At 35.8% G+C, this 16,896-nt stretch overlaps 1 protein-coding gene across 1 annotated transcript; it reads left to right on the forward strand.

Moving 5' to 3' along the window:
- The first annotated feature begins 2,836 nt into the window (after positions 1 to 2,836).
- On the forward strand, positions 2,837 to 5,665 carry LOC143589732 (G-type lectin S-receptor-like serine/threonine-protein kinase At4g27290). Its single transcript, XM_077070415.1, has 7 exons — positions 2,837 to 3,910; positions 3,985 to 4,119; positions 4,210 to 4,367; positions 4,456 to 4,666; positions 4,773 to 5,010; positions 5,133 to 5,283; positions 5,375 to 5,665. The coding sequence occupies exons 1-7, from the start codon at positions 2,941 to 2,943 to the stop codon at positions 5,663 to 5,665; spliced, it is 2,154 nt and encodes a 717-aa protein (XP_076926530.1). The 5' UTR covers positions 2,837 to 2,940.
- Positions 5,666 to 16,896: the final 11,231 nt, after the last annotated feature.

Below are 16,896 nucleotides of genomic sequence, written 5' to 3' on the forward strand. Positions count from 1 at the left end.
CCCGTGAGATGAAAGAAAACATGGTCTAAATGAACAATGAGAGATGCTTATTATGAGGGGGAGAATTTCAATGAAAGGCGTCGGATTTAGAGGTGATCATGAAAGTGATTCGATGGCATCGGTCTACTGGTAAGATTGTTGGGTTTTTATATCTTAGACAGACGCATTGAATCATTACTCGCTTATAATAAATATTAAATGCAAGTCGAAAAAGAAAAATGACGAGTAAATGAAGACGTTTTCGGGTCAATTATTATATTTTATACTATTAGTTTGGTCTTATCCAAGAGGCGGATGGAGTGAAGACCAAGGCACAAGACTAGTATAAATAGATGATTTAGGTCATTTATTTAGGTCATATGTTTTATTAGAGAGTTTGCCCCCAGGGATGAGCTCTCCCCAGGTGGCCGAGCGTTTATGATTATGTATGTATGTATGTATGCATGTATGTATGTATGAGTGTTTTTCATGTAAATCATTCGATTAATGAAATCACACTACTGCATTTATCTATTTATGTTTTGATGGCAATTGTCAATCCTATACTAATTGTTAATCGAATCGAACTCTCCACATCCGTAAATTTATCTTTCAAGAGTGAATACATTTTATAGATCGATCCTGGATCCGAGCTCTTTTATCACCATTCAACACGTTTCTGCACCGGGGCTCGGTTATTTCAAACCACAGAAAGAATGTTGATAATTATAGTAAGTCTATGAGAAACAAACACACAAATAACTCAAAAGATTTCCACTATAATGATATTCAAGAAGATACAAGGAAAACTTAGAGTTTCAGGTAGAAAGTTGTCAGGTGCGGCTATCAATGCTAGGTCAGAGAATAATCAGACGTGTTGTCTCATAAATGAGACGTATCATTCTATTTATAGGCACCTGATATTCCTTTTATAAACCTTAATCATTAAAAAACATTCTGAAAATAAATAGAAGTGTAAACCGGTCTTCGAGTAAGCATATTCCATTGTCGAGCAGACCTTGTAATCCTGAGTATGCTCGGAGCATTACTTCGAGTAGACTTTTACTTAGAATATTTTCCCGTGAAAATATTTCTCTCAAGCAAGCTTCAATCTTCATGATAAGTCCAAGCTTTACTCGAAAATATCACACGAGCAAACAAGTTCTTCACTAAATCTCATCAAACTTCACTAAGGATTATTGGAGCAAACTTAGTATACTCGGATACTAAAGCTTACTCGAGATTGACTATGCTTGGAGTAACACTTAGAATAATTTCCTTAAACTCCCCACAAGCAGACTTGAGATCCATCTTTATTATGTCCTTCCTCGACCCACTAGGTTACTCTTGAACTTAGTTTAAGCAACGACTAATCAAGAGTTTGCTTGTTACAAAACCATACTTAATAGAAGAACTAGCCTTGCTCGACTAAATGTAGCTTTCTTGAAACCAACACTTAGAAGAATTCATGAAGAATATCTTACTCGGATAAGATATCTTGCTCGAGAAAGTAAAAACCTTGCTCAGAGTGCTTAAGTTTGCTCGAGTTCCATACTTAGTATTTTCTGAGAAGGTTGAGAAGATTTCAATCTTTCCTTTAGACCCAACAACAAGGCCTCGGGCCCAAACATACATTTAACAAAGAAAACAAAAGCATAAAATACAACCGACAGTAAACAAAAACAATACAAAAGACTTCATTACATAAGTGCGCCTTACATAGCTAGTACGCAATTTAAATAACCACTTTTGCTTAATGTACAAATTAAATTGCCATTGGCGCCTCTCTTTCACCCTCACTCTTTTATCTATAATGTAAATAATCATTTAACTCCGGCCACTCACATTTTTACAAACAATCTTGGGCCAGTCGTGGGTCGGGTTCAAAACCACTTTCGGCGAACAAGACCACAAATTAACATGTTGTATCAGGTCTAAACTGGTTTGGCCAAACCGTTATTTTTGGTGAAGTGGGTCAGGTTATAAATCAGTTTGGCAGACCCAAACTAGTTTTTTGTACGCCTCTATTGCCAACCAAAAAACATAACAGTTCAATATATTTTTGGCAGATCCAAATATATTCAAACTAGTTCCACCATATGAAATGACGGAACAACGACGAAACTTTCATACCACGACCTTCATGTATCTGGTGCTTTAATTGTTTATATTTAAAAGTTTCAAATTTCTAAACTGTTAGTAAACACCGATAACCCAACACCATTCGATTTATGTAAAGAAATACGGATTGAAAAGCTGTAAAAAGGGTTCACATGTAGAAATAGGATGGAAAGTTATTGACGGGTTGCAGTAAATAGGATAACGATTGTTTAAAACTTTAAATGGATTGGCTAGAAAGAAACATATAAAAAAAGGTTGTCATGACTTTAAACGGTTGACCGGTCAGAGATATTTATTAAATAGATAAACAAATACATTAGAATTCAAAACATACATAATATCATACCCTATCAAATATAGTCAAAAATCAACGTGGATTATGATACTTTATATGCAAAGTCTATCACGCAATTGACTTGCACGTAGAAAGATCGATGATTTCATTAATTCACAACTTTTAGAGGCTGATTTTTCTATTATCAACAAAAACGAGAAATATCGATCATTTTATTAATGCACAAGATGATCGGAGAACCATACCGTTTATGTACTCTTCTTTGTTTTTTACTGCTATCAGATTGTGCGGCTGCATTAGATGCCGTCTATGCAAATCAACCTATCGAAGATGGTAAAACCGTTGTCTCTGCTGGCAATATGTTCGAGTTGGGATTCTTTAGCCCCGGAAAGTCCAACAACCGATACTTCGGGATATGGTACAAAAAGATTCCAGTTTGTACCGTCGTTTGGGTTGCTAACAAGGACACACCCATTACTGACAAATCGGGTGTGTTCAGGCTTAGTAACGATGGAAACCTGGCGATTTTCAGTGGCAGGAACAACATGGTCTGGTCATCCGAATCAACGGTATCTGGGCTAAGTAATAATTCGGTGGTGGAGCTGCAGCTGATGGATTCTGGAAATCTAGTTGTCTGGGAGAGAGAGAACAAAAATATTATTTGGGAAAGTTTTGATCATCCGGGAGACACATTTCTGCCAGGAATGAAAATTGGGAAGCACTTGAGAGCAGGAATAGAACGGTCGACGACAGAATGGAATTCTTGGAAGAGTCCTGATGATCCATCTACAGGTTTGTATAGTAATATATTAAACACAAGTGGATATCCGCAAATATTCGGGTTGCAGGGTCGAGATGTAATATCAAGACTTGGACCATGGAATGGTCTCGGGTACAGTGGCCTTCCTATTGATAAAGAAAGTCGAATTTACAATGCCGAGTTTGTTGTTAATGAGAGGGAAATATATTGTTCATACGAGCTTACAAGTTCAGTTGTTCAACGGATAGTTTTAACATCGGATGGCAGGACACGGCAAATGCATTGGATCGAGCGAACCCAAGAGTGGATTGTGTATGGGGATTTTAAAGTTGATAATTGTGATCTTTTTGCAGTCTGTGGTCCTTATGGAAGCTGCAGCATTAACAAGCATCCGCCTTGTACTTGTTTACCAGGTTTTGAACCAAGCAATCCAGAAGAATGGGATGTGTCTGATTGGTCAAGTGGGTGTAAACGCAAAACGCCTTTGAATTGTTTAGATGTGAACGCGGATGGGTTTCGGAAAATTGTAAGAGTCAAATTACCAGATACACGAAGGGCGCAGTATAATGTGAGCATGACACTTGAAGAGTGTGAAGTGGCTTGCAGAATGAAACGTAATTGTACGGCTTACGCAAATTTAGATATCAGTAACGGGGGAAGTGGATGTTTGCTATGGTTTGATGAGATAATGGATATACGAGAGTATGACGCAGAAGATCATATTTACATTAGGACGGCTGCCTCTGAGTTAGAAGGTACACATGTTTCTTCATTACCTTTGATTACTGTCGAATAAAACTCGCTGATTGTTACTGTTTGCCAATGGGAGGTCACCAGTCCGATTCCAGCAAAAAGAAAAGAGTTGTAACTAGTGTCTTGTCATTTTCATTAGTTGCACTGCTTCTGTGTGCGGTAGCTTATGCCTGTAAAAGCAGAAAGAAAAAGCTTAAGATGAAAGAACAAGGTAATACGCATGAGCCATGTTTATGCATTTTTATAACACTATGTTTTAGAATTTATGTTATGTAATGTAATCGTGCATATCTTCTATTAGGGGACATAGAATATGCCCTTGATAAAAAGAATACTGGGGTCCAGACAGAACTTCTAGGGGATTTACAATTCATTAGCCTATATAAAGTAGGAAAGGCAACAAATAACTTTAGTGCCTCGAATAAGATTGGAGAGGGTGGCTTTGGTTCTGTTTACAAGGTAATCAGTTGATTCTTCTTTAGTAGAATGCTAAGCCTATGGAAAACTTTACAGAAATTAATATACAAGTTGAACTTTAATCTGTTAGGGTGTGTTGGAAGATGGACAAGAAGTGGCTGTGAAACGATTGTCAAGCACATCTCAACAAGGGATTGAAGAATTCAAGAATGAACTCATCTCTATTTCTAAGCTTCAGCACAGGAACCTTGTGAAGCTCCTAGGATACTGCATCCATGGAAATGAAATGATTTTGATTTATGAGTACATGGTTAACAAAAGTTTGGACTCAATTATTTTTGGTATGAACTTCTTTATTTTGTAGTGTTTCTTACCAAATTCACAAATTTTAATTAGTAGCACACATAGTAACATATTGATGGACTGTGACATTTCATTTTTGCGCAGATGAAACAAGAAGTTCGATGCTTAATTGGCCTCAACGTTTTGGTGTCATTCATGGAATGGCTCGAGGTATTCTTTATCTGCATCAAGATTCCTGCCTTCAAATTATCCACAGAGATCTCAAGGCAAGTAATATATTGCTGGATGGTGACATGAATCCAAAGATATCCGATTTTGGCCTTGCTAGAAAGTTTGTAGGACATGATAACATTGCCAAGACAAAGAAAGTGGTCGGGACATAGTAAGAACCTACAAAATGCAATCCAATATATTGTTTTAAAACTTTTTTCCGTAGGAAAAAATAAAGTAGGAAATGAAACTAATTAATATGTGTTTTCATTTTTGATATCTACTATGCTTCAGTGGCTACATTGCTCCTGAGTATGCAGTACATGGACGTTTTTCTGTAAAATCAGACGTATTTAGTTTCGGTGTTTTGGTCTTGGAGATAGTGAGTGGTAAGAAAAACAGAGAATTCTCTCATGAAGATCATAGTGACAACCTACTTGGACATGTAAGTTAAATTGTTGGTTTGCATTTCCAATATTATGATCAATGCTTCATTTAACAACCTTTACTAAAATATGAATTCGTGTCTAATGTAGGCATGGAGGCTTTATAAACAACGAAGGTCTATTGAACTTATTAATGCATCTTTACGTGCCTCGTGTGTTGTTCGCGAAGTAATTAGATCAATACACGTGGCATTATTATGTGTGCAACATCACGCAAATGATAGGCCAACTATGTTATCAGTGCTTCTAATGCTTGTCAGTGACAGTTCTTTGCCGCCTCCAAAACAACCTGCGTTTTTCACAGAAGATGAGAGTACCAGTAAGCTTGACTCTGTTTCCTCACTTGATGAGTACATGATAACGCTATTGTTTCCTCGATAGCTATTACGTTGCCTCATTTGTGTCAAATATTAGAAATTGTAGATAATTCAACTAAACTTAGGTTTACAATGTATATAGGCCAAATATTGGTATTCTAAACAAGATGGGTTTGTACGTATTTATGTAAAAGTACATTATAGGAATACGTCGCTTAGGTCATGTCGGTTCGTCATAACTGCCAGTTATATAAATATACTAGGTTTTATCCCACGTACTATGGGGTTGTTTTACATTTTTCGTTTTTTAATATTTATTTTTTGGATTTTAATTTTCGTTATTGTAAGAAAATTAATAATATATTTAGGGTTTGATGATGAAAGTGTTTCACAAATAAATGATATTATAGCCCGTTTAAAAGCTACATGGAATTGGTGACCCATGACTCGATTATTTTTTTTACTATAAAATTGTTTCTTAATTATAAATACTATCTTTTTTTTTAATTAGAGATTAATTTTTAGTATATCCCTATTTTATAAGATTTTCATATCAAATATTTGGTAAGATTAATTTTTAATTTAATAAGATGTTATAACCCGTTTAAGATTTATCTGGATTTGGTGAAACTCATACCCGTGAATTCGGGTCAAATGCTTGAGAAGACTCCATTTATAAATAAAGCAATCTGGTGGCTTGAGAGAATTTAGGGAGCAACTAGAGAACTTTTAAAGGTTTCGTTTATATAAAATAATATGTTATAAGCCGTTTAAAAGCTATCTGGATTTAGTGACCCATGACCCGCTTATTTTTTTTACTATAAAATTGTTTCTTAATTATAAATAATATCTTTTTTTTAAATCGGATATTAATTTTTAGTATATCCCTATTTTATAGGATTTTCATATTAAATATTTGGTAAGATTAATTTTTAATTTAATGAGATGTTACAACCCGTTTAAGAGCTATGTGGGTTTGATGAGACCTGTATCCCCCGTATTACGGGGGTTGTTTTATATTTTTTGTTTTTTAATATGTATTTTTTTATTTTAATTTTCTTTATTGTAAAAATGTTAATAATATACTTAGGGTTTGATAATGAAAGTGTTTCACAAATAAATGATATGCTATAACCTGTTTAAAAGCTAGCTGGGTTTGGTGACCCATGACCCTTTTATTTCTTTTACTATAAAATTGTTTCTTAATTATAAATAGTATCTTTTTTTAAGAAAACGGATATTAATTTTTGGTATATCCCTATTTTATAGGATTTTCATATCAAATATTTGGTAAGATTAATTTTAATTTAATGAGGTGTTATAACCCGTTTAAGAGCTATCTGGGTTTGGTAAGACTCATACCTGTGAATTCAGGTCAAATGCATGAGAAGCCTCCATTTACAAATAAAACAATCTGGTTGCTTGAGAGAATTTAGGATGCAACCAGAGAGTTTTTAAAGATTTCGTTTATATCTATAATATATATAAATAAAACCCCTAAAATCCTACGTGTCGCGATGCGGTCACTCACCCTTTTATGGAAGCCACCAGATTGCTTGACTTTTAAATGGAGGTCTCTCATTGATTTAACCCAAATTCATAGGTATGGGTCTTACCAAAACCAGATAGCTCTTAAACGGGTTATAACATCTCATTACATTAAAAATTAATCTTACCAATTATTTGATATGAAAATCCTATAAAATAGGGATATACTAAAATTTAATATCCAAATTAAAAAGAAAAAGATATTATTTATAATTAATAAACAATTTTATAGAAAAAAACATAAGTGGGTCATGGGTCACCAAATCCAGATAGCTTTCAAAGATTTAATTTCGTGAGCTTGTGATCTCTTGGAACCAATGACCGACCCGAGACCGATAATCCATAGAAACTTAGGACCGATTTCATGCATGTAATTTAGGGTCTGTTCGGGCCCGGGTAAAATCGGTTCGGTTATTCGGGTTTTTTCAGGCCGACCCTAATTTTGCACGCCCTTCGTATAACGTTTTCGGTATTATTAAGTATTGACCAAAATTAAATGAGGGCTTGCGGTGGGCTTGCGGGTTTGGGTTTAGATTGGGCTTGGCCTATGTGGCTTGTACTAACCTATATAAGCTTTTGTTTTATCATTTTTTAGGCTAGATGCTTAATATTATTCTCTCTATGTTGTGTAAACAGATTTGGTTTTTACGGGATTAAGTACCCAATGCTTGATTAATAAACGTGTGCTTTGAATCTCGTGTTTGTGTTCTTTTATCTAGTTCTTGATTCATCACGTGTTTGGTGTCACACCCCAACCTAAGGCGGAAATGTCGGGGCGTGATCCGATTGCTCACAGCTCGAAGATACTATCATAATGTAAAAGTGAAAATATCTAGTTAATTATTTTAATTCAAATATGCACACACGTTTACAAACATTACAAAACAATTCAAGTAAATGATTATAAACATGATCGAATGATCGTCTTCATTATAACCTATAGTCTTGACTAAATATCCCATACTTCAATTCCAATCAACCTACATATGCGTAGAAAATGGAGTTTTGTCAACAAACATGTTGAATGAGTTTACCACCAGTTTTGCAGTAAAATAAGGATAATATAAGTATGATATAGTATGATAAATAAGCAAAACGTAATAATGCGGTAATAAAATCAAACCATGAACAAGTAAGTTGTCGATTAAACCATTGCCAAGCGAATCGGGCGCCATAAGCAAATAATGAGAATAAGACCGTTTCCAAGCGAATCTTGCGGTGGTCAATAGAATGAGAACCCTCTACAAGGGAATATGTCAAGCGATTGAATATAAAGACAAGTAAGCACATAGCATGTATATTTGATTAATCACACACAATCATACGTTTGCTATTTTTGATATATATATATAGTATGGTATACGCATATGTCCCCAAAACATTTGAAAAGTTGTAAAATAAGGGGAATGATAAAACTCACCTAATCGAACAAGCCAAACGAGAATGAATACGACAAGAAAGCGGGAATCACGCGCTTCGAGAATTATCGACAAGGATCCTAATTAAATAATATAATATTATGAATGAATTAATAATGATGTAATACGTATAATGAATTTAGGATTTCAATGTGGATTGAGTTACAATTATGATTAGTATGTTATGAATTGAACGATTGATCTCTACGAATTTTTGTTATAAAATCATAGTTTATTGTATAATCGCACTTACAAATAATTAGTTTTTGAATAAATATGAGTTGAGATATATAATAATAAACGTTTAAACATAAAATTTGTATTTTAGAATTTTTAACAAAATTCGATGGTAAAAATTATAATTAATACTTCTAATACATTAATACGTGTATTATAGTTTGGTTTAAAACGACTAATACATATATATATATATATACACACATATATTATATATATATATATATACTATAATTATGAGCAAATTTATAAAGTCATTTAATCAACGAGAAGTCTCAATATTAATGTCGAATCTTAATAAAATAATTGTTGATATAATAAATAAATATACCCTTATAATACATACATATATATATACATATATATACACGAAAACTTGTATCGAAACTAGCCGACACGGAACGTTTAACTTTTATGACATCGGTATAAATAAAATATTGTTTATTTGATATTTAATATTAATTATAATACTTTATAGATCATTTAAAAATTAAATAACAACAATATAAAAAAATAAATACCAAAACTTTGGACTGGCCGGACTCGAACCCCCGACCTCAGCGGCATACTGGATTGAACACACACACACCAGCCATGTGTGCTGGTGTGTCAGTTGTTTAAGATTTAGAAACGATTTATTATATACAGAACATGAAAAATCCCAAATTGATCATAAACCCTAGAAGACACAATTGATCAATCCGTTCTATGTTTATTAGATTAAAGTTAGGGTTAATGTATAACAAGGTTAGATGAACTAAATCCATGCTTCAATTACCTTGAACGATGACGAATCAAGGGAGAACGACCACCTTGTATTGTCGCGGCTAGGACGGGATCGAACAGGGGTTTACAACCAAAAGCAATGCAATTAAATTTAGTGTTTTGGTTCGTCGGGTTACTGGGAAGGTGCTGATGCGAGGAATCGCATTATAATCGATCTAAGTTATATAATTGATTTTAAGTTATGACGGTTTATAGAATAAATCAATCCGCGCTATAGTTGATCTTGTTTGTTAATTAGTTATGTCGGTTAGGCCGCAAATGGTAAGGATAATCACCAGCGTGATTTAATTCCAAGATTACAACAAAAATTGTGGTTCAAGCAATATAAACGAGTCCACGGGTTTGGTTATACGGGTCTTGGATCATGGGTTAACGAATCTGGTTAATGGGTTATAAGGGTTTTATACATAAATTGCAATATAGTCCTTATAGGTTGGAGATGGGAACAATAAGGGGTTAAAGTTTATGTTTAGGCTAAAAATGTATATCTTTCAAAGTTAAATATATATATTAAATAAATATAATAATCAAATATAAATCCTATAATATTTTCTCGATAAACGCGAAAACTTTTTAGTGATAAATTTCACAAATTTAAAACGGGTCCAGTTGAAAGATATAAATTCGTTCGTTGGAAAACCCGAGTTGTTACATTTGGATTCCGACCAATCACGTGTATAGTTGATATTACATTGTAGTTATCCATATTCGGGACTTACAAGTGGTATCAGAGCTTATAGGCCTATTCTAGGCTCGGTTGTGATATCAAATATTCAAGAAATTGGTGCTTTTGGAGTTTTTGGGGTGTTTGAAGTTTTGAGTATTTTTGTGATTTTTGGACATATTTTGGTTGTTTGATCATTAACGGCAGTTGAATATCAAAGAACACGAAGAGCATCCTCTTCGTGTTTATAGGATCTTGTAGTTTGTTGAGAATGGGATAAGATTGAGCAGAATTTTCTTTGAAATTCAAAAGATTTCAAAATCCCTTAGATTACGAATCTTAATCTATCTCCATAACTGGTTCTCGGATTCATCAGCTCTCGGCAACAAGGAACTATCGGTCACAACAGGATTTCGGTTATCTGGGTTCTCGGTAATACGGATTCTCGGAATTACTTGGAGTTCGGTTCTAGCTCTCGGTGATAAATACAGTTCTCGATACTCAAGGTTCTCGACTAATTTAAGGTTCTCAGTGAGCCTTGTTTGTTTTCGGCTTAATTTGATGATCTCGGTTTTGCCTAGGATTTCGGCATAAGCTTTGTGTTCTTGGCTCCCAATACTGTTATAATGGAGTCAAAGGATAGCATAGTTGGCACCAATATCCATCAGGAGATTGACTCTATGATGGGAACCACCACTCACGTTCCTCGTCTGTTATCTGCTGATGGCTACGATGAGTGGAAGTACAGATTTGAAGGATATATGAAGATGAAAGACTCCAAGGGTTGGAGAAGCATTTTGAGAGGTCCATCCATAATGACCTATACATTGGATGATGCGGAGAGGACTGTGGCTCCCAAACCAGAGGATTTTACACTGATGAAGACTTTGCTATGGTGAAGGATGATGAGAGAGCCTTCTCCACTCTCACTCTAGCACTATCCCCTGATATTGCTATTGGTCTTCGAGATGCAAAGTCGGCTAAAGAGCTATGGGCATCCATTAAAGATACTTTTGAAGAAAATAAGGATATGCAACAAAGTAGAAGAGATCTGCTGAAACAGGAGTTTAACATGTTCAACCACGTCTTGGGTGAATCTCTCTTTGCTCGACTACAAAGATTCACTAAGCTTGGGACCAAGATGAGATCTGCTAAGATTGAGTTGACCCTTCTTGAGGTCAATCAGAAATTGTTGAATTTCCTTCCTCAAAGCTGGGATCTGAATGTGGCATTGATTAAAAAGACAAAGGACTTGGCAAGGCTGACAATCAATGAAATGAAGGCAGTAATTAACTCATATGATATGGATGACAAACAACGTGCCATAAATCACGCTAGCTCTTATAACATTGCTGCTTACAGTCCATCCACCAATATTACTTTCTCTACTCAAGATAGAACAAGTGGGTTAAGATCCACCTCAAGCCAGTTTCCCCCATACCCTGAAAAGCATCTATCAATACTAATGCTTTTTCATCCGAGGCCTCTTCAGCCAAGCCTACCTCTCAGATTCCCTCCATCTCTAAGGAAACTGAGGAGAACATCGCCCTGATTGCAGGTTTTATGAACTGCTACAATGCCCTTCTTTTTGGTGACATCGTCTTGCCAGTTGTGTTTGCTAAATTTGATCAAATTCATCCTAAAGACGTTGAGGAGATGGATATTTCGTGGCAAATAGCCATGGCCATCTTTAGGGCAAAGACCTTCACCAAGAAGACTGGTAAAAACAACTAGGATATCACCAACAACAAAAGGGTGGGATTCAACAAAAGCAAAATGAGATGCTACAATTGTCATAAGCCTGGTCACTTTGCTCGTGAGTGCACAAATCCTGCCAAAAAGAACCAAATGGGGAAAGGGACATGGTACCAACAGGGAAAGGAGGAGGAGTTGGATTAAACAATGAGAAGGCTATGGTTGTACAATAGTTTGGATGGGAGGATCAAATGAAGGCACTCAACTTGGGAGAGGAATTAGCTAATTTGGCTCAAGTTGATAATGTGGAAGAGGAGAACCAAACTGAAGATTTGATGAAGGATCTTCAATTCGCTTTCATGGTAACCTCAACTTCGAACTCCAACCATGTAAAAGCTAAACTTTGTTCTTTTGAATGTGCTTATAAAGTAGAAATGTATAGACTTCATAATGAAACCACCTTTAGACAAATGGAGGATGTTAAAAGGGCTAACAACACCTATAAGGCTTATGAGATAAAATATAAAGAAAAGATCGATGCTCAACTAAAAGATATTTCTGAACTAAAAGCTTATTTAAGTCAAAAAGGTTGCATCTATCTTGACGCTAAAAAGAAAATAGCAACTTTAATTAACTGTTGAACTAGATGCGTCTAAATTAGAAATTGCAAAACTAAATGCTAAATTTGAAAATACCAACTTCAATTTTAAGAAATTTGATGTGTCTAGCGCGGTGGTTGAAAATATGATTGAACATCAATTGAAATATAAGGATAATAACAATTTAGGTCTTGGGTTTGATAAAGTTCCACCTCCTTCCAACAATAATTATACATCTCTTCCCATGACAAAAGAGGAAGAGGAGAGGGAACAACATTTACAATATGGTAAAAAGGTTGCAAATGATGCCATGGGAAAGGGCTCTCTCAAACCTATTGAGCCTGTATTTTTTAATAAGTGGGATTCTAATGCCTCTACTTCACGTGCAGATGAAGTATTAGTTGAAGATTGGTTGTCAGAAGACGAGAATGATTTACTTGCTTTAATGAATAAACAAATTAAAACAGATTGTGATTCTGGTTCTGTTGAAACTGATGTTTGTGTGGGCTCTGTTTTTAAGAGCGAAAACTGTGTGCTTAAACCTTGTATTACTGCTTTTAATATTGGTGTAATTGATATTAATGTTGGTAGACCTGTGAAAACTGATAAATATGTTGCTCCAAAATTTGTAAAAGAATGTGAAACTTATAAATGCTCTTGCGGGAAAACAACTAAAATAGAACAGGTTAATAAAGACCAGGCAGGATCATACAAACATATGAGACCAAGAGTTAACAGCAATGGCTTTTATTTAAAGAAGCAAACCTGCTACAACTGTGGAACTCCTGGTCACATAGCTAGAAACCATCCATATCGTTCATATGTTCCTTATTATGGACTAAGACAAAGGAGTATGCATAGACAAGGGCTTCAAAATCAGTTTAACAGAAAACTCACCAAGGCAAACTCCTCTGAGGGTACTGTAACACCCATAAACGTGCATGTCATGGAATTACCCCGTGCCGGTAGTCATTTCTAATGTTAAAGATATTCATCGGATCTTTAATGAGAGAGTCCAGACCCGTACTATGACTATCCGGTTGTAGTCATTGCTAATGTTAAAGATATTCATCGGAAAACTGAAGGGAATTACCCAGTGCTGGTATTTAATTGGGCAAGATATGATAGTCCAGTAGCACAAGAATGGAGGGCTTTGTACGAAGATCGTATAAACGAGTACATAAGAATCTGGTCAAGTTGGCGAGTCCCCCCTCCTCATATTGATTTAACTAGTTGATCGTATGTATTGATTTTTTTATTATTTAATGTTCTTTGTATTTGAAATAAAACTGAAAATTCAATTATTTATTTATTATTTAAAATTCTTTGTATTTAAAATTAAAAAAAGAAAAATCAACCTTTTATTTTAATACGTTATTCCTCAAGGTTGCTCACGTGATATACTTTGATTTGCCACATGACATTGACAATTATGTTCATATGATTGGTATGACATTATTGGTGTTTGGGTTTAAGTAGCTTTCGTAAAGCTTGAACTACAAGCATGATGATGATGATGATGATGATGTTATAAAACATTATATTATAAAATAATACTTTAATTTGCCACATGACATTGACAATTATGTTCATAGGATTGGTATGACAGAATTGGTTTTTGGATTCAAGTAAGGCTGAGGGGTGTGGGGGGCGCGAGTGGGGGCGCCAGCCAATAATATTGTGACGTGTGGCAGAGAGAGAAACTTGATAAGATGGGTGTTGGTTGTGGTGCTCGCGCCTCGGGACATGGTGTGGAGGGGCGCGAGCAGTTTTTTTTTAATTTTTTTATAAATGTATTAAAAAAACGTATTATTAAAAAAACTCATAAATTATTTAAAAAAACACACATTAATTAAAAAAACACATTAATATCTAAAAAAAAATTAAAGTACTAAAAAAAAACATTATTCTTATTCTTCGGCTTGGTCTTCTTCGATCAACCTCTTCCGGATACGTTCCTTTTGTTTTTCCATCAGCATTTGGTCGACCGGATTTAGGTTACTGAAGTCTCTTGTAAGAAAGTCCAAATCTCTCATTCTTTTTTTTTTCCTTTTTGTCATTAGAGACCACCTCCATGGTTTTGTTGAATTTATTGAGGGATTCAACAAGATCGTTGATGTTTACGGCTTCCCCCTCAGCCGGTTTTTTCCCCCTGGCGTCCCTTCCCAATGGCCGCCTCCTCGGCGGTGAAGACGTTTCCTCCCCCGCAACGTTTAGGTCGAATCCAACCCGGCAATCCGACCCGGCGGAAGTGCTATACGCTCCAGACGAACTAGTTTTAGTCCGTTTCGGCCCTACTTCCGCATCAAGGTCCGGCGCCACCAGCTCAACCCACTTAGAACACCTTTTCAACCTCTCCCACACCTTTACACCGTCCCACGTCTTCACCGTCCCATACCTCCGCAGGCACTCCTGCTTCCACTCTTCGACAGTGAAATTATAAACCGCCAAATCGTCACTGCCACTTGGTCTCATACGACCGGCGTTCCTGTTGAACAGATTAGTAAACAAGCCGACAAATTTTCTGATTTCGGTCCACCGACCCGAAATCATATCGGCGTTCCGCTCTGTACTCCCAACGAGCGAATAGAACGTCTCCCTAACCTTTGTCCAAAAGACCTTGCTCTTTTGGTAGTCCGCTGCAAAATGCATAAATAAATTTGTAAGTCATTTAACTTTTTTATTTAACTTTTTTTTAAAATCATTTTTAAAAACGTTAAAACAATTACCGCAACGCCGATCCTCGGAAATGACTATCCAAGCCCGACACAGGGCTTCCTTCTCATCCGATGACCACGGAGTGGTTTTCCGTTTCGTCCTTCCAGTCGAAGCCGAACCCGACCCGTCCGTTGCAACTTGTTTTTTCCGGTGAACGCGTCTTCTTTGTCCCGCAGCTTCACCTTCTGGTTCTTGTGTCTCCGGAACAACAAAGTTAGGAGACGGTTGTATGTTGGATGGTTGAAAGCCGGATGATTGTTGCGACCCCGAATAAAACATCGGTTGGTCCGGTGCCGACCATAAATCGTCGTAACTGTAATCTGAATCTAGGTTTGGGTATCAATTTCCAGCCATGTTTTTAAAAAAAGGTTTGGAAGATGGGGTGATTTTGGGTTTTTTTGAGGTTGTGGTAAGTATTTTATGTGATTTTGGGTGTGGTATGTGATATTGGTTTATATAGAGAAAAAAAAATTTTTTTTTAATAAACTTAAAGAGCCAACGGCTCAATTTATAAAGCCCCAACGGTCATGCACGCATTCCGAAGCCCACTTTACGCCCATTCCCAGCCGCTACTGGCCTTGCGCCTGCCTCTTTTTCCGCGCTCGCGCCCCTCTCGCGCCCCGGGGCGCGAGCGGATGGGCTCACGCGCCCCCTCTAGCGCTCCACACCCCTCAGCCTAACATTTGTAAAGCTTGAACTACAAGCATGATGATGATTTTGATTATGCTATGCTATGTTATATCATATCATATTATTGATTGTTTCTTTTGAATATTATGCATTAAGTTATAAATTATAATAATAATATAATATAAGAATTTGTTTAATATAATATTAAATACAATAATAATATTATAATATAATAATATTTTTATATTATATTATAATATAATATAACTATGTAATTATATAATTATATAATACAATTCGCCACGGATAGATCTATCCGTGGCGTATAGGTACCAAACAACCAGTGGCAGGTTGTCAGGTGTACCTTATACGCCTCGTATATCCCTATACACGATGTATAAGGTCAGCTTTGATTTATAACCTGGGTCTCTCTCTCTCTCCCCCAAGCATCTTCTTTTCTTCTTCTCCTCTCCCCAAACTCGTCCACCCATCCATCACTCCACCGTATTTTTCAACATATTTTTCAAAGCACCACCACCGTCGAGATATATTTGTGTACCTCAATTCCTTTGATTTTTCAAAATATGAAGAAAAATAACGATGGATTTTTCTGCTCTTAACCGAGTTCAAAATCTGCAAGAATGACAGGGCAACTTTGGAAGTGTGTAAGGAGGTCGTCCAAAGTAGACGTTCCTAGCACGTCTTCAAAGACCCCTCTGGAGGATCCACACGAAAATCCACAAGAAGAGCCTATGGAAAATCCCCAAGAAAGAAAGATATTTGTAGTTGATGCCAAAGAATCGAAAAACTGGTGAAACATATGAATAATATCTTTTTATTAAACAAAAATCCTAACCGATTCATTCATTAACATTAATGGTGAAATAAGGAAATATCAAACTTGAAGTTGCATGCCTGTCAGAATAAAATTTTAAAATTACAGGTAATTACAAATTAAAGAAAATAAAGGTGCGTCATGGTCGAAGAATTTGGATTTGTA

This window comes from Bidens hawaiensis, unplaced genomic scaffold (genome assembly GCF_021521415.1).
Source record: "Bidens hawaiensis isolate Kalapana, Puna unplaced genomic scaffold, B.hawaiensis_p1.1 tig00037771_1, whole genome shotgun sequence".
In the NCBI taxonomy this organism is placed as follows: domain Eukaryota; kingdom Viridiplantae; phylum Streptophyta; class Magnoliopsida; order Asterales; family Asteraceae; genus Bidens; species Bidens hawaiensis.

Bases quoted from the DNA above. Each gene is read 5' to 3' on its own strand.
- LOC143589732 (XM_077070415.1), top strand. From the start codon at position 2,941: ATGGTCTGGTCATCCGAATCAACGGTATCTGGGCTAAGTAATAATTCG. The intron at 4,667-4,772 runs GTATGAACTTCT...ATTTTTGCGCAG, and splicing joins TTTGGACTCAATTATTTTTG to ATGAAACAAGAAGTTCGATG. The intron at 5,011-5,132 runs GTAAGAACCTAC...ACTATGCTTCAG, and splicing joins AAGAAAGTGGTCGGGACATA to TGGCTACATTGCTCCTGAGT.